This window comes from Aplysia californica, unplaced genomic scaffold (assembly GCF_000002075.1).
Source record: "Aplysia californica isolate F4 #8 unplaced genomic scaffold, AplCal3.0 scaffold00133, whole genome shotgun sequence".
In the NCBI taxonomy this organism is placed as follows: domain Eukaryota; kingdom Metazoa; phylum Mollusca; class Gastropoda; order Aplysiida; family Aplysiidae; genus Aplysia; species Aplysia californica.
In genome coordinates, this window is record NW_004797403.1 from 128,529 (window position 1) to 147,219 (window position 18,691).

Here is an 18,691-nt window from a genome sequence, read left to right on the forward strand (position 1 = left end):
CTATTTGTAGTGCAGATATGTCTTCCTGCCTTTGACACAAGATGCAGAATGGGTATAGGCGTCCATTTAAATGAAGATGTAAAAATTAATAATTTTTGCATATATATACGTCGGTCTTTCTTTGCACGGCAGAATGTACATGGCACCAAGAAAAAGGCCTGCTGTGTACGGCGTGGCATCTTCAGAAAACAGTTAAAGCTTTACCTGCACATATATAATATATGCATGTACATATATATTCAAATGTATATCAAAGAGTTTATAATATTAGAGCTCGCAGCAGTAACGCAACATGTGTCAGACATGGGGGTCTTCTTACCCTCATCGGCATGGCCGGCGTGCCCCCATTTACATGAACAATCTGAGCCCCCACCCCACTCCCCAGGAGCTCTAGTATATAAAACACCGTCCTGCTCCCATATTACAGTACAAGCTTGTAGATTTTCACCTGAGACTGCCGAGACGCCTCCACGTGAGTCTCGAAAAAGTACTCACCCCTCTGTTGAACTAACTGCACACATCTTGCCCTTGAGGTTCAGCATCCCAGAGTGAGCACACACAGCACCCGTTCATTTATGTGGGGGACATCACTGCCACGAACTTAAGTATTGAATGTAACCTCTTTGATCATGATGAATATTATCCACGGTAAACTGACTGCACACTATCACTTGTACATGTACTGTACACTTGCATGCACAAATCAAACACATCTCTTTCAAAGCAAGCAAACAATTGTCATAAAAGAGATTTCCAAAAGTCCTGACTATGAAAATACTGCATTTTTACAAAGCAAAGCATTTTCTAAAAAACATAAAAATAAACAAACAGGAAGCTAAAATTAAACCTTTTTAACTCAAGCATGACACAAAAGCGAAGTCTTTGGAATGATAAAAAAATCTGTGCAGTCTTATAGAAATATTTAAAAGAAAAATAATTATTTTAAAAAACAACCTACACCTCCCATATATGTAATTTTCTCAAACATATCATCCGCTTTCAAGAAAAAAACCCAAGAAAATCAAAACTATAGGAGAGACTTATTACATAAACCTCAAAATACAGATCAATGAGTATAAATAAAACAATTTGAAGTAAGCTCAATAGATTGCAGCGTGATTTATGACCAAACTCTATTGTGGAGACTAAGATAAATAAAAATCATGATAAAATAACATTTTTACAAATATATATATTCATAACACATCACAAAAATAGCTGGAAAGCTGAGATCAGCATTTTGTATTTCACACATGTTTCTGTGACACAGAGCAGGCAAAATCGTTAAACATAAAGAGAAAACTGAGAGTTTTTTAGTTTTAGTAGAGGTTTTACAGCGCTCGCAACTGCATAAGGTCATATGAGCGCCAAGGGGTGGATGTCCAAAGAGAAGTCCTTACAGGGAATCAGACTTACTCTGCTCAACTCTCTAGCTTCAACAGCTCAAGGTCTGCTTCAACTATCAAGGCACCCCGGAAATAGTGGGTCACAAGAGTGTGACAAACATACAAAAGAAGTAGAGGAAAATGACAATAGTAAGGATTAGGAAAGAAAAAGCAGCAGTTCCCTGTTGTAGATCAGGCACAGTTATGAGCATGACATTGATGAATCAGCCCATTTACAATTCTACTGTGCATGAACAAGAAATATTCCCCCCTTTGGGAATGGCCTAAAGACACTTCAGTCAGTGGCACCGCCCCGGGGGGTAAATTGAGAGTGAAATCTCTTTGTCCAATATCAAAATACAGCAAGCAGAGCGCATTAATATTAGATACAAACAAACAACTTTAAAAATAAAAACGTACAGTACTTAAATAAGAAAATTGCACTGTCAAATTATACCCTGAATCCAAAAAAAAAGAAGAGAAGAAACAATTCATTTCACTATTTACTATATATACATCTGTAGCAGAAAAAGTGTACGCATCACATATATGTACTTGTGCCCTAGACATGTTCCAAAAATTAATAGTGTCAAAACAGCACAACGGGTATACAAATTATGTAGTTTTCTACCATTAACTGAACGCTTCATACCCTTAAAAAATACACTTCCACAGCTAATATGTATTTGTACGTCAAAGACAAATGTACACAAAATTTGGGATTGAAAATTTACTGAGGCAATCTGTAAAGTCGTGTTCATGTAACTTAATAGTAGGATAAAATCATACATTGTAAAGTGCACGGAGCATTTTTCTGAGTAGATACACGTGCTATATGAATTCAGTCTATTACTATCATTTAAATTACTATCATTATTATCATACTAGCTAATATCATCTGTATTAGTATTGTTTTTCTTCACATCACTACTATTATTATCACTATTATTGGAAGAATCAATATCATTATCATATCATCATTATAATTGCCATTACAATCAGTATCATCAATTTCATTATAATCATCATCATCATCATCATTATTATCATTATTATCTTAATATTATTCAATACCATTTTTATTAGCATTGTTTTTCTTCTTATCACTACTGTTATTATCATTATCAGTATCATACCATCATTATAATTGTCATAACAATCGTTATCATCAATTTCATCATAATCATCAACATCAATATTACTGTTATTATTATTATCATTTTAATCATTATTATTATCATTATTCAAGCACTCAGGCTGTAAAGGAAGAGGAAGGCCACGCAAAAGGTGGATCGAGGATGTCAAGGAAACCCTAAGAAAACAAAACATCACAACTGAAAGAGCTGCGGAGCTGGCCTACCATAGAAACTGTATCTCCCCTCGACGCTTAACGGCAACCGAGGATGAAAAAGTAAAAGTAAAGAATGTATTATTATTATTATTATTATTATCAAAATTATCATTACTATTATTATCCTGAAACTGGTCCAGTTGAAGACCAGTGAATTCTCCGGCTCTGCGGATTGTACAATCTATTATTCTATTCAGTCTTCAAGCTAAGATGAGTATGAGTGGGTTTTTTTTTCGCAGGATTCCCCTGTAAAGCCATGAGCTGTGATAAGAAAAATAGAGAGATTTTTAAGTCAAAGGTCAGAGGGCAATGCTAAACCCTTTCCGTACATCGTGTTTATCTATTGTATCCATACTACGAGGGGAACTCTGTGCTACCACTTTCCAAAGACGAAATTTACTCTTTAATCCGATCTGTACGCTTTGCATAGCAGTCTGTCAAAAAAAGATTTTTTGAGAAATACTGAAAGTTTCAAAGAGATCTTCGTACTAGAAGTATTCTAAAGTGTGAAGAATACAACCTTGGGCGGACCAATTAATGGTCCCAGGGCGCACGGATAGGGTCATTGATGTACAACTTGTGCATTTGCTCCAACAATCACAGTTTGTGCCCATTGAGCCATATATATATTGCTACAAAGCAACAAAGTATGGAAAGAATTCACAGCACACACCAGGAACAGCAATTGTTCTTTCTTTGAAATATGTTCAAAGACAAAGGCAAAAAATAGAGCATAACACATATGTAATATTATATATAATCAATATAAAATCTGAAGCATCACCTAATAAAGGAAATATTAGAAACAACGAACATGAGAAAATAAACATTTGATTTCATTTGATTGTTCACGCTGTTACGTTCTTCAACTGCAAGGATGAGGAGAGGACTGGGGGAGTATTACATTCCAACTAACAAAATTGAAAGCACATATAGGTAGTTCACAAAGTTACTGAAAATGTGACATGAATTTCTGTGTTCATGGCGGTCAGTTCAAGCATAGAGAAACACACAATGCATTAGCTCTAACAAAAAAATAGACGCCATACAGTTTTATTACCATTCAACACACAAGTCATTTCATGTAAACAAAAACCTGCATGCAAAAAAACATTCAGTCCAAAGTATTTGATATTTCTCACTTGTAATTATGTTTCAATCTCGATATGTGTAAATTGATTTATGCAACATAAAAAGTGGGAAAGCAGGAATACAGTTTCCCAAAGCCCACCCATCGTGAGCAGACAGAGACTTGAGAGACAAGCCAGAAGAATGTGGAGAGTGAGTATTCTCTTCAGCCCCTCCAAGAAGCAAAACAAACTCAAAGCTCGAAGGGATTTTGAGCAAAATACTACAACAGTAACCTGAGCGGTTCAAATTTGATCAACGACGCAGAACAGTCATTTCAAAATCTTTGTTTCTCAAAAAAAGCCCTTTGTCACATAATGACAAATATACACAAGACCTGGAACTTCAAATATTGGTTTGTTTAGTTTGGTAAGGGTTTTACGGCGCTTGCAACTGCATAAAGTCATATGAGTGTGCTACCTCAATATATAATACAAGTTACCTGTTTTACTTGCCATAAGCAGTATACAAGACATGCGTCTTTGAAACTAAGAATGCGTCTCCTTATGCTCCTTAGATGTTCAAGGACTTTATGTCTTCTATTCAAGTGTCCCAGAAACTGTGTTTGTATTTTCCTGAATGTTTTTATCCGCAAGCGGACCATGTGGGCTACTTCAAGCACAGCCTCATTTCATTTCTTTTCCTTGCCCGATACTCAATTAAATAACTTCCCTGATACACAAACAAACGTCTTTTGCATGCAACGGCAAAGTGACTAACCGTCAGTGGCCTCCACGGAAAACGCAACAAAAATAATGAAATAAAATGCAAAGAAAAGTTGAAATTTAAAAGATAATACTCTTTAGCAAATGAAATTTTTTTTAAAGTAAAGTATTTAGAAAATAATATGGTGAGACACACCATTTTGTACGAAAGCAACAACTTTGATGGCAAATTGATGGGGAAAATGACACGAGACAGACAAGGAAGAAATGGGGAAACACTGACAGACACCCCTTGAATTGAAAGACCCATGGCCATAGCAGGATTTATAAGACAAGAGAGCTCTAGAATTAAAATTCTGGAGCAAAAAGATACCATGATGGGCATTTTGACTATACCATTGCTGTTGCAAGAAAAATGAGGTTTTTGTAAGTTGTTTTTATAATTAATGTGGGTGTTTTGACACCCCAATTGACATAATTTACATCATTTACAAGGCAGGCTTCGACCTTACCTGCTGGACCAACCCAAGCTGAGAGGGATACAACATCCCAGCAGAAAGACCGAGATACTCTATAAATAAAAATTTTCCCCATTCAGGAATCAAACTCGGGTCTCCTGCATGCCATGGCGAAGCACCTATCCGCTACACCACAATGAAAAATTATTCAGCCTGTAAAGTACAATCAGATGAAGTTTCGGGGAATTTTCTTGTCCGTTCAAGGCCCAAACTTATATCAATCAAGGGAGGTAATGCTTGATATATGGACTTCATAGAAACTTTCACTTATGCCCCTTCGATAACATACATGGCAGTAACATAATAACCAGTCCATGAATGCTACGATATATGTGTCACGACGCGGTGGAATCAGGCGCTCGTCAATTTTTGGGCATGTGGAGTTATTGGTGTTATCCGAAAGCTTGTTCACTTAAAAAAATATCCACCTAGCTGGCATGGAAGTCAAGATATTTGCGATCGAAGAAAGTGGGGTAGCCTGGTTTCAATAGTTAAATTAATGAGAAAACAGCTGCCAAAGTTCGGAAACTTCAATAACTTAAGAGTCCTTGAAAACTGAAAAATACCTTATTTGTGCCTTTACACAAGGGTTTTCAGTCAAATTCACATTGCAATGTCTTTTCATATATGAATATTTAAGGTGTTTAGCCAAAAAACAAAATTTCAATAAAAATTGCCAAACTGGTGGGAAAATGCTTTTTTCTTTGATTTCATTATTTTGACGAGCGCCTGATTTCACCACTATACCTCACATATGTATCAGTATCACATAACACAGCCCGACGACCCATCATGCACTTCATGAACTTTGGTAGTACATGAACTACTACTCTCATCCGTAAAAACCCCATGCTATCAATTCTTCCAACATGTGATTCAAAATGTCACCAATGTCCTGGTGAACTTACTTATTTTATCGTAGTTAGGAGACATTTTGTCATCATTAAGAGGGACAATTTCTCCTCAGGCATCTACAGTCGTCTCCATTAAGCAGCTCTGAACGCTTTCATTCCTCAGCATGGCACACCTGGTCCACAGTCCACCAGAAAAGAGCCGAGATCTGAGAGGCTTTTTGGAGGAGTTTACGGTTTTCACCTTCCCTTCAACGGAGGAAAAGGCAGGTTTTTCTTGCTCTTCTTAGCAAACTGATCAGCATTACTTTAGCTTACACTACGGACCCCAAAACTTTTCCAACTGGAAGTCAAAACCAGTGACCTGAGCGTTTCAAATTAAACATTATATGACAGCTCGAAGATCAAGTCCTCAGAGCTATATTATGAAGTCAGCTTTCAGCGACAAGGATTCCCCACTTCAAAAAGTTTGTAGAAATTGACCAGAAAGAAGGTGATGAGTGCTCCGCAGAGAGAGCCAACTTGAGTCGAAGCTCCGATCCAAAGCAAAGCTTTTCTTCCTTCTCCTCTGAACACGGTCGCGATGGAGACTTTCGTGAAGGTCAGTAAGAACACGACCAGCACCCAGGCCAGTATCTGAAAAAGACAAGACAGCTTTAGTTTTAGTAAGAGTTTTACGGCACTTGCAACACAATACGGTCATATAAGCGCAGAAGATTAGAGGTGTTACAAGAGAGTAACAAACATAAAAAAGAAGGAGGAGCACCTGCCAACCACCCACAAGACAAGACAAAAAACTGTCAACAAAGGCGAATAACAGAAAATACAAAGCACAGAAACAAAACATACTTACATAAAAGCAAATAATGTATATATATAGCACAGAACTAAGACATATACAACGACTGCTTTGTGCAAGACTCTTTTTTAAAGTTTTAGTAATGGTTTTACGGCACTCGCAACTGCATAAGGTCATATGAGCGCCAGAAGATTAGAGGTGTTACAAATCCTTCAGATTTACTACACCACCACAATAGAAACTTTGATAAATTTTGGCATCACTTGCTATGGTAGCAATTTGGGAAGGCAGCACATTATAAAAATAAACAAGTTGATAAGAAAGGCATCAAGAACAATCGGTAGAGACCTAAGTAACTTTGAATATTTGCACAAGATAAACGTTCAAAAAAAGGCGGAAATAATGCTTAGTGACCATAGCCACCCACTGACATCGGAATTTCAACTATCGACCCGCAGTAAACGATACATTTCCAAAAAAGCAAGAACAGACAGATATAGAAATTCATTCGGATCAACTGCAGGGAGGTTACTGAACACACAGTGCTACAAATAGAGAGAGAGAGAAAGTTTACGGAGCGGGTTGTCCCAGCACGTGAGACATATTGTATTTACTTGGCCTAATGTCCTGTCTTGTGCTTTTGCCTGAGTGCACCTTTAAGTCTAACTTTAGTAACATCTACAGCCATTGTTAACGCCCAAGACAAATTTCTCCCTGCGAAATGAATAAAGATTGTCATTGTCATTTAAATTGGGGGGGGGGGGGGGGGGGGTACTCACCACAAGAAACGTGCCGCTGGTATGACCAACAAGCGGAGGGTCAGGGCTCATGGCAGCGGTTAGGATGATAAAAGACGCCAGTCCAGTGCCCACCAGGGAGACGCTCAGAGTCCCAGCTACGGAGGTCAACTTCAGGAAGAAAGTGGCGAAGCACGCCACAGGGTTGGCGATGTTGGAGAGTGTGACGCTGAGGTGGTACGGCCGAATGCCGTAGGGAAGACATGAGTACGTCTGCAGGGAGGGGAGAACGCCGTTGGACAGTGCGTTGAGCCAGCCCGTCAAAAACAAGAAGAGCGCATACTTCATCCAAGGCATTTTGAACCCCTTTTTCTTGAAGCTGGCAGTCATCGACTCGCTCGAGGAGATAGCTGACACAACATCTTTCGAATACTTGCGGTTGGAATGCTCCGAATCCAGCACAATGTTATGTTTAGCGTTTCCCTTATTATTAAAATGTACCTGGCTTATTTTATCGTAGTTAGGAGACATTTCCTCATCATTAAGAGGGACAATTTCTCCAATAGCATCTACAGTCGTCTCCATTAAGCTGCTCTGAACGCTTTCATCCCTCAACATGGCACAGTCGCTTTCAACCACATGATCTCGCTTACAGTGCGAGCAAAAATTGAGCAGGGTGAAAGCAATGCCACTTGAAATCAGGAGACACATGAGAAACAGAAAGAAGGTTCTCACAGTGAACTTTGGCTCTTTGTACACTGGAAATGTAGAGTAGAGAGCAGGTGGGGTTGGGAGTGTCAAGTTCATCAGCTCACTGACGTTCTGACCTGCCAAAAATTCTATCTGAGAATATTGAGAAAGATTTGTTGCCATCACATTCATCGTAACGTTGCCTTCGTACATCGACGTGTTAGTGGCATTGAGGTTTCCCCCTATGGGAACTTTAATACACTCCATGCTGCCCGCACCCTGACCCAGCGCCACTAGGCTAGGAACCAGGCCACTAAATCCCTCGCCAATAAAGTAAGCGGTCATGTACTCCGGCCGCAACAAAGACATGAAGGGTAGAAAGGCCACGGAGGAAGTGCAGTCAACAAGAGCCAAGAAGAACTGCAGCACAAACAGGGCGGTGCTGTGCTCCGTGCCGGCAATCACCGAGGTGAAGTCCCACAGGAAGGCCAGCAGCAGACACGAGACCGCGCCCACGGAGATGATGAGGTAGATGACGGGAAGCTCAAGGACTCGGTGAGGCCACAAGGTCGTCGCCACCGTGTACACAAACGGAGCGACATTTGCAATCTGTGGATACGAAGATAGGATAAAAAGATAGACAGTTAGATATGATCTATTTTATTTATATTTCACCGTCATTAGACGACCCTTTGACCTGCTTCTGTGGCATTTTAGTTTCAGTAAGAGTATTACGGCACTTGCAACACAGTACGGTCATACACGTGCCGAAGATTAGAGGTGTTACAAGAGAGTAACAAACATAAAAAAGAAGGAGGAGAGATCAGGACGTTAGATGTTTGATAGGAAAGAAGGAGCAAACCACACCATCTCACCATTACCACTACATTAACACCATCTCACCATTACCACCATCTCACCATCACCACCACCACATGAACACCATCTCACCATCACCACCACCACATGAACACCATCTCACCATCACCACCACCACATGAACACCATCTCACCATTACCACCATCTCACCATTACCACCATCTCACCATTACCACCACATTAACACCATCTCACCATCACCACCACCACATGAACACCATCTCACCATTACCACCACATTAACACCATCTCACCATCATCACCACCACCACCACCACCATGTCCATCCAACATCACCATCACCACCAACACCAACACTGCCCAACCGCCGCAACCAACACACCAACACCACCACTACCACAACAACAACAATAACAAAACAACAAAAACAACAGCAGCATCAACAACAACCTCACCTTTAGTTTGGTTTTAGTAGAGGTTTTACGGCACCCACAACTGCATAAGGTCATATGAACGCCAGAAGATTAAGAGGTGTTACAAGAGAGTAACAAACATAAAAAAGAAGGGGAGATCAGGACGATAGATGCTTGACAGGAAAGAAGAAGCAAACCACATCAGAGCACCCGCCAACCACCCACGAATTCTGCTTTTATCTCCACCTCACCTGTATGATGACAGCCATATATGACGGGAGGTCCCAGCCTTCTGGCAGGTTTTGAACCAGGATCGGCAGCTCCACCCATAGTCCATTGATGTCCACCTGGGAAATGATCAAGACATTACTATAAAAGGGATCTGAGTTGTTTGGGGTTTGTTTTGGGGTTTTTTGGCGCTGCTCCTGGGGCGACAAGGTCGTGTTCACATAGCAAGTTGGGAAGGCAGCACATCATAAAAATAAACAAGTTGATCAGAAAGGCATCAAGAACAATTGGTAGAGACCTGGGTAACTTTGAATATCTGCACAAGACAAACGTTCTAAAAAAAAAAAAAGGCGGAAATAGTGCTTAGTGACCATAGCCACCCACTGACTTCGGAATTTCAATTATCCACCCGCAGTAAAGGATACATTTACAAAAAAGCAAGAACTGACTGATTTACAAATTCATTCGTACCAACTGCAGTGAGGTTACTGAACACAGAGCAACATATGAAACAGAGAGAGAGAGAGAGAGAGAGAGAGAGAGAGAGAGAGAGAGAGAGAGAGAGCGTGTTTTACGGAGCGGGTTGTCCCAGCACGTGAGACAAGTATTTACTAATGTCCTGTCTTGTTGTGCGTATGCGTGAGTGCACCGAACCTTTGTAACGTCAACTTTGCCATTGTTAACGGCCAAGACAAATTTCTCACAGCGAGATGAATTATAAAGATTGTCATTGTCATTTTACAGCTCATTTTTTATAGTAGAGGTTTTACGGCGCTCGCAACTGTTTAAGGTCATATGAGCGCCAAGGGGAGGGTGTCAACAGAGAAGTCTTTACAGGGAATCAGACTTAGACTGCTCACCACTCTAGCTTCAACAGCACAAGGTCTGCTTCGACTATCAAGGCACCCCAAAATAGCAGGTCACAAGAGAGTGACAAACATACAAAAGAAGTAGAGGAAAATGACAATGACAATAGTAAGGATCAGGCATGCAGTACCTTACAATATGACATGTAAGTAATGAGATATTTAGATAAGCAATGAGATCGGCAGGTAAGCAATGAGATCGGCAGGTAAGAAATTAGATCGTTAGGTCTACCGCGATGCTTCTGTTCTACTAAATGGTTCTACTAAAAAACAGAAAAGACTTCAGCTGACATTAGAATGAATCAAACGATTTATATTTTGATCCCTCTTGAAGTGCTTGGTATAGCATTCCAGATCTTGGGGCCTTGGTATTCAAATGCCCTTTCACTAATTGTTTTAAGTTTCATAGAGGGTAAAATAAATTTCTTTTTGTCAGCTGATGACCATAAACTGCGAGTTGGAATATAGTCTTAACAGAATTGATAAATATGATAGCGCATTATCCAATAAGATTAACCGTAATCGTAGTAGAACCGACATACGTGTAGTTTTCCTATGATGATGTTAGCTGCTCATGCTAATATTTAGTTCAACGATTTGGCTGCCATCCAAAGATACACGGCGTTATATATAAATGTATTACAAACGTCAAATAGCGCATTCACTGCGGACTGGGAATTCAAAGATATACATATAATAAAATAATAATATGATATGCCTACACGCCTAACAACAGCACATCCACTGGGACTGGGAATTCAGTATGGATTTTGCAAAACTATCATCTTACACTTACATGAAAAGCGAAACAGAGCATCCCTACTAGAAAGCTGGCTATAACACTTCTTAGTACAATGAAACGTTAGAACACGCAGACAGACTTGTACATGTATATATATATATATATATATATATATATATATATATATACACACACACACAAACAAACAAACAAACACACACACACACACACACACACACACACACACACACACACACACATTTACTGAGAACCATCTAACGTAAGCTGTCGTTTTACGGGCGCTAAAACAGAAACATAGTGACGAGATCTTTCACTGTCCATAGCTGAGTACCCATTTTGACCTGAATTTTTGTTAAATGTATTATATTATAATGTGTGTCTTTATGCACCCATAGACAAAGTTTAAATCATTTAGGAACCGGGTTTCCATCCAGACCTGCTGGCAGGCCAACCCGGGCTGAGAGGGATATATATATATATATATACAGCATCCCTGCAAAAAGACCGAGACACTCCTGTCTCCGCGGTTGTATGCATAAAAAAAAACAAATCTGAAATTATGCAAACTGGGCCCAAAAATGTGAAATTATGCGATTCCGTTAATTTTAACAAAGAATGATAAAGGAAAATAATCAGAAATTACGCAAAAAGTGATCAAATTTTGCTAAATTATGTGGAGTGCATAAAACCCCGGGGACAGATACTCGTATTTTTGTTTTCCACTCGGGAATCAAACTCTGGTTGCCCGCGTGTGCAACATCGAAGCACCTACCTAACCGCTACAACACACACGTTGGTCAAACCTGGGTGAACTCATGATCTGACGGTTTGAATCCGGCAGCTCATTCATCACGAGACAACCGACACAATAGTGTCTCGTGATGAATGAGCTGCCGGATTCAAACCGTCAGATCATGAGTTTAAACTCCAGTCTGGGTCCAACAATAAGATACGATAAGATACGATAAGATACGATATAAGATAAGATAATACTTTATTTGCCCAGAGGGAAATTTTTCTTGGCTGTACAGGACCGTTAACACACATGCAGGTATACATTAAAAAAATAAATATATATGTATATATACTCTCATTAAAATTCAGTATGAAAAGAGAAATAAAACTGACAAAAAGTACACATATCACATCAGACGCATCATTCAACCACATGCAGGAATTTAATTAGAATACTCTGTCCTCGGGCTAAGCCTCTGTGCACAGTTCTTTCGCTTCACCCAGGTTTGACCAACGTGTGTGTTGTAGCGGTTAGGTAGGTGCTTCGATGTCGCACACGCGGGCAACCAGAGTTCGATTCCCGAGTGGAAAACAAAAATACAAGCATCTGTCCCCGGGGTTTTATGCACTCCACATAATTTACGACGTGGGGAACTCTGTGCCACCTCTTAACCCTATCTGTACGTCGTGTTTTACTCTCGTATCCATACGACGTGGGGAACTCTGTACCACCACTTTCCAAAGATGAAATTTACTCGTTAACTCGATCCGTGCGCTTTGCATAGCAGTCTGTCAAAATGATTTTTGAGAAATACTGAAAGTTTCATAGAGATCTTCGCACTAGAAGTATTGTGGGGGTGGTTGATGGGCGCTCTGGTGTGGTTTGCTCCTTCTTTCCTATCAAACACCTATCGTCCTTATGTCCTCTCCTTTTATTTTGAGTTTGTTAATCTCTTATAACACCTCTAATCTTCGGCACTTATATGACCTTAGTGTGTTGCAAGTGCTGTAAAGCGCTTACTAAAACTTAAAAAAAAACAACAACTAGAAGTATTCTAAAATGTGAAGAATACAACCCCGGGGTACAAAACGACCCCAGGGCGTACGGATCGGATTAACGAGTAAATTTCCTTTTTGGAAGTGGTGGCACAGAGTTCGCCACGTCGTAGGGATACTACATTGTATAGTAAAACACGACATACGGATAGGGTAAAGTGGTGGCACAGAGTTCCCCACGTCGTATGGATACTATAGTAAAACACGACGCACGGATAGGGTTAGGACGCAGCCATCCATTGTCGAGGAGCAAAGTTGGTTGTCAGACGTGTGGACGTCTCGCACAGTGTCATTAACATGTAGAAAAATACGTGAGGGAAGTGGCCGTTTGTACAGGCGTCCATACTAGAGCTGTACCCCCGGCAGCAAACCCGCGCGTGCCCGCAAGCCCCTAGTTCAAGTCACAAGCCTCAAATCACTATGTCAAATCATCAAATCAAATCACCAGCATGATACACTTGAGTCTAGCCTAAGCTTCAAGTCAGTCTACAAAACTACTAGTGATTTGTCTTATTCAGTTGGCCTTTTGAACAGGCTTGACTATACTTCAACAAAAATGTAATTTTTTTTGCTAGTGAAAGGGGCACAGGGGGAGGTGGAGATATCTGATAGGCCTAGTATTCTGCGTGGCACAGCGTTAACAATAATGATTTATATAGGGTAACTGAATTATTGTAATATAAACAGTATGAAATAATGCTCCGCAACAGCTCGTCCCTGTCGGAAGATTAACTGGTCGCTTTTAAGCACAAGCGGGCTATCCCAAAAAAATGCTGTTTTGAGAAAATCGAAGGTTAAGTTTTTGCCCCTTGTTTAGTTTCTTTAAAAGACAAGGAGAGCTTTCTCTATAACCAAACAAATATACACACCAATGAAACCAAACTTCTCCTACACTTTTGGTGTAGGTCAAGATTTCTGGAAAACCCCGAAATCTGGGTCAGCCCGATAGCCCTTAAAAGCGACCAAATACAAAGCAAGAAAGACGAAAGACTTAAAAACAAATGATGTCTTAAGATGAAACACAAAGCAAAAAGACTTTAAACAAATGAGTTTTCTACTTAAAGCTACACACAAAAGCAAAAAGACTTAAAACAAATGAGTCTTCTACTTAAAGCTACACACAAAGCAAAAAGACATATTAATGAATCTTCTTAAAGCTAGATACAAAGTAAAAAAAACAACTCACCCATGAGGACACGCCAAAGAGGATGACCAGCAGGTAGGTGAGGAAGCTCAGGCTGCCACAACGACACAGGTCCTGGCTCATCGTGCTCACTCAGACGACGGACGCTGGAGGGAAATGTCTTATGAAGTCCTGAAAAATGGCTTTGGCCTGACTGATAGTCGAGGCTTGACTGGAGACTTTGACTTTGCAGAGTTGAGCTGTGTGCCAGGTTGACGGGAGACCTTGACTTTACAGAGTTAAGCTGTGTGCCAGGTTTGACTTGAGACCCCGAATTTGCCGAGTTAAGCTGTAAGCGAGGTTTGATTGGAGACTTTTGACTTTGTAGAGTTGAACAGTGTACTTTCAGTGAGATGAATAATTTCACTGAAGACGATTGTCTTGCAGAGTTAAGACATTGCTGGTCTCCAGGTTAATGCTGGATCCGTGGCTTGATGAAAGAAATCTGCAGAGATGAGAAAGGGAAAAAATCGACGCTAGTAAGTGCTTGTTTGAGAAGAGAGCAAAAGCAAATTAACAAGTCCGATTTCGCCGGCACTAGAAAGGGAATATTATTATACGTTTTAGAGTGGGTTTTACGGCACTTGCAACACAAAAGTGCCGAAGATTAGTTTAGATTTAGTAGAGGTTTTTCGGCGCTCGCAACTGCATAAGGTCATATGAGCGCTAGAAGATCAGAGGTGTTACAAAAGAGTAACAAACATAAAAAAAGAAGAAGGGGAGATAAGGACGATAGATGTTTGATAGGAAAGAAGAAGCAAACCACCACAGAGCACCCGCCAACCACCCACACCGAAGACTTGAGGGGTCATAAGAAAGTTAAAAAACAAAAGAAGAGGCAAACCACACCAGAGCACCCGCCAACCACCCACAGTTTATTTGTTTATTTTCTTGTTTGTTTGTTTGTTTGTTTTTGTAAAATGTTTTACGGCGCTCGCAACTGCATAAGGTCATATGAGCGCGCGGGACACACCTAATATTTTCAGTTGGTAGGAAATTTTGAATTTTGCCCGGGTGGCGGCCGAAGCCTACTCTTATCGATTTTAGACCACCAAGGGATCTTTAACGTGCGCAACTTGCACACGGGACCTCTGAGATTTTTCGCCCTTGTCCGAGAAGGCTAGGTGTAGATCTTTCGAGAAGGCTAGGAGTAGATCTTTCCTACCAGAAGATCAGGGGTGTGGCTCAAAGACAGCAGTAAGAAGAAGCGAAAAAGTAGCAGTAGAAAGGCTGCAGAAAGAATCAGGAGCCCAGAGGAAGGGGCAAAGGAGGTGAGGGGGTGGGGGCAGAAAGAGGAGACGAAAGCAGACGACAGAACATTGATAGGGAGCAGGAAATGCGGTGAAAGGAGACAAATTTAGAGAAAAAAAATGTTTGGTCGTTACCCGGATTCGAACCCGGGACCTTGGAATGAGAGGCCAACACCTTAACCTCTAGGCCACGAGAGCCCCCTGTTTGTTTGTTTGAGTAAAGAGAAGCACATCAATACAATAATGGTCATTTAGTTTGAGAAAAAATAAGACAGACAGACAGACAGACAGAAATGACAGAGAGGGAAAGTAAAGAAGTAGGACCTACCAGTGCAAAAAGTAAGACAGATAGGAAAGGAGGACTATAGCTCTATGACTATAAAAGAGGGCGGATAAAAAGCCTTGAGTGCATGTCTCGCACGAGTTGTGTGACACAAAAAAGAGCAATTACGACGTATAAAGAAACCCAACTGCGGTCTATACACGCGCCGTGCCGTACCAACCTACCAATCAAGACACGATGGATCGGTCAATCAATACACGTGCCGTACCTACCTAGTCTATCTATCCAGACACGATGGAATTTAATCCGTACGGCGAGCTCACGGTACGCGAGTGTGTCAACACAAGCCCGAGATCAGATTCGTATTAAGAGCCGCGCTTGTCAAGGTAACAGTCCTTTTATTGAATAGCTCAGCCCTGTTCCGCGGGGAAACTGCTTACGTAAGTTATCTGCGAGATACGAAACACGTGCATGTATTACATAATAACCCCCCCCCCCCCCCCCATCCCTTATAAAAATGATTGGTAAAGCATATCAGCTTTTTATCTTTAAGCTCAACAGACCATTTTTTACCGACTGGTAAAGCATCTGCTTTTTATCTTTATGTTGAATAGATCATAATTTTTTTTCAATGACTGGTAAAGATTAGTATCTGGGTGTATTTATTTTAGTAGAGGTTTTACAGCACTCGCAACTGCATAAGGTTCAAAATCAAGCAGCAAAATTGATAATGAAACAAAAGAAATCAGCCCACGTAACACCAATTCTGAAAGAACTACACTGGCTGCCAATAAAAGAAAGGATTAAATACAAAACTGCCGTTCTCTGTTTTAAATGTATAAATGATAGTGCACCTTTTTATCTTAAAACATTCCTGGAATTATATAATCCACCTAGAGCCCTTAGATCAGCCTCTGACAATCTAATTCTTAAAACTACAAAACAAAACTACAAAACATACGGCGAGCGTTCCTTTTTGTTCTTTGGTCCCCAGGTATGGAACGAAATCCCATATAAAATAAGATCTGCCCCAACAATTTCCATTTTCAAAAATCAGCTGAAGCATTTTTTATTCACAAAAGCATACCTGTCATAATGATGTACTGTGATATATATGCATGTGTATGCCAGACTGTGAGACTGAAGAAATAGCGAGTGAGAATGAGAGAGAGAAAAAGAGAGAGATAGAGAGAGAAAAGAGAGAGAAAAGAGAGAGATAGCGAGAGAGGAAGAGAGAAAGAGAGAGAGATAGAGGGAGAGGGAGAGAGAGAGAGGGAGAGAGAGAGACAGACAGACAGACAGAGAGAGAGAGAGAGAGAGAGAGAGAGAGAGAGAGAGAGAGAGAGAGAGATAGAGTGGAAATGTTTTTCTATCTGTATAGAATTAATGTTTTAATGAATGTTTCTAGTTACTCACGTTTCAACTGTATTTTGACTGTTCGTGAATTTATATTGCATTGTATATTTTTAGTGAACACATTTTCAACCACACTGCGAGACTGTTTTTCTGGTATAAAATTTTACACATATGCATTTATATTATATGTATAATACTTTGTTTTACGTACACATTTGTGTCGATTAATTTTTAAGATGTGATGTCTTTTTCATTGTAATGCGCATTGAGCATCTTTTAGGAAATGGAAATGCGCAGTATAAATGCTATTTATTATTATTATTATTATTATTATAAGGTCATATGAGCGCCAGAAGATTAGAGGTGTTACAAGAGAGAAACAAACATAAAAAATAAAGGGGGCTAAGGACGATAGATGTTTGATAGGAAAGAGAAAGCAAACCACACTTGAGCACCCGCCAACCACCCACTATCTGGGTGTGTGTTTTTTTTAATCTTTTATGATAAACAGAAAAGAAACCTCATTTTGAACATGGAGCTCACCTCGCAAGCACATAAATATCAGTAGGAGACAAAATTATAAAAGAAAGAACAAATTTTGAACTCCGCTTGGTTCCGAACCTCCTAGTTGGATTCGACGAACCTACAGCTTCCGCATGTGGCCCAAGCGGGTACCAAACTACACCAAAAAATGCACCGTGATAAATTTCGTTTTAGTAATAATCTGACCACCACTGAAGCCGACACTGAACGGTGCTGGGGCTCGCGTGACTGAGAGGTTGAGATGTTCGCCTCTCATTCAATAGGTCCCGGGTTCGAGCCCGGATAGCGACGGAAATTTTTCTTCTCTAAATTGTCTTCTTTCACCTCCTTTTCTGTTCTCTAATAACGTTTCGTAGTCTGCTTTCGTCTCCCCTTTCTGCCACCACCCCCTCACCCCCTTTGCCCCCCTCCTCTGGGCTCCTGACTCTTCCTTCGGCTCTTCTACTGCTCCTCCTTGGCTCCTTCTTACTGCTGTCTTTCAGCCACACCCCTGATCTTCTGGCAGGAAAGATCTACACCTAGCCTTCTCGGACAAGGGCGAAAAATCTCGGGAGGTCCCGTGTGCGAGTAGTGCACGTTAAAGATCCCTTGGTGGTCCAAAATCGATAAGAGTAGGCTTCGGCACCCGGGCAAAATTCAAAAATTTCCTACCAACTGAAAAATGTTTAATGTGTCCCGCGCGCTCACATGACAGTCTTATGCAGTAGCAAACGTCGTAGTAAAACACTTACCAAAATATTTTTTTTTAATAAAAAAAAAACAAACGGTGCGTCCATCAGCACCCTGACCGGAGCCCCGTTCTTCTAGTTGACAACACTTTTTACGTCCCTGTCGAAACACGTTGCAGCATCGTAACAAACAGAAAAAAAGAAGAAGGGGAGAAAAGGACGATAGATGTTTGATAGGAAAGAAGGATCAAACCACACCAGAGCACCCGCCAACCACCCACACTCCTTATTAAAGTAATGTATAGCTGCAGCCCCATTGAAACCCAACTGTGCCCCATAATCTGCGCACTGGGCCTAGACTATTGGAAGTTGCAGGTATTGG

General features: G+C 40.5%; 1 protein-coding gene across 1 annotated transcript in view; it reads right to left on the reverse strand.

Annotated features, from left to right (window-relative positions):
• Window positions 1–5,537: 5,537 nt before the first annotated feature.
• The window catches only part of LOC101848515 (solute carrier family 52, riboflavin transporter, member 3), a 26,385-nt gene continuing 13,231 nt past the window's right edge, over window positions 5,538–18,691 (reverse strand). The window contains exons 2-5 of the mRNA XM_005096601.3: window positions 14,213–14,654; window positions 9,630–9,725; window positions 7,477–8,733; window positions 5,538–6,534 (exon numbers count right to left, since the gene is read on the reverse strand). Of these exons, the coding sequence (XP_005096658.1) occupies window positions 6,337–6,534; window positions 7,477–8,733; window positions 9,630–9,725; window positions 14,213–14,293 (1,632 nt within the window). The 5' untranslated portion in view covers window positions 14,294–14,654 and the 3' untranslated portion in view covers window positions 5,538–6,336. The remainder of the gene's footprint in view (window positions 6,535–7,476; window positions 8,734–9,629; window positions 9,726–14,212; window positions 14,655–18,691) is intronic.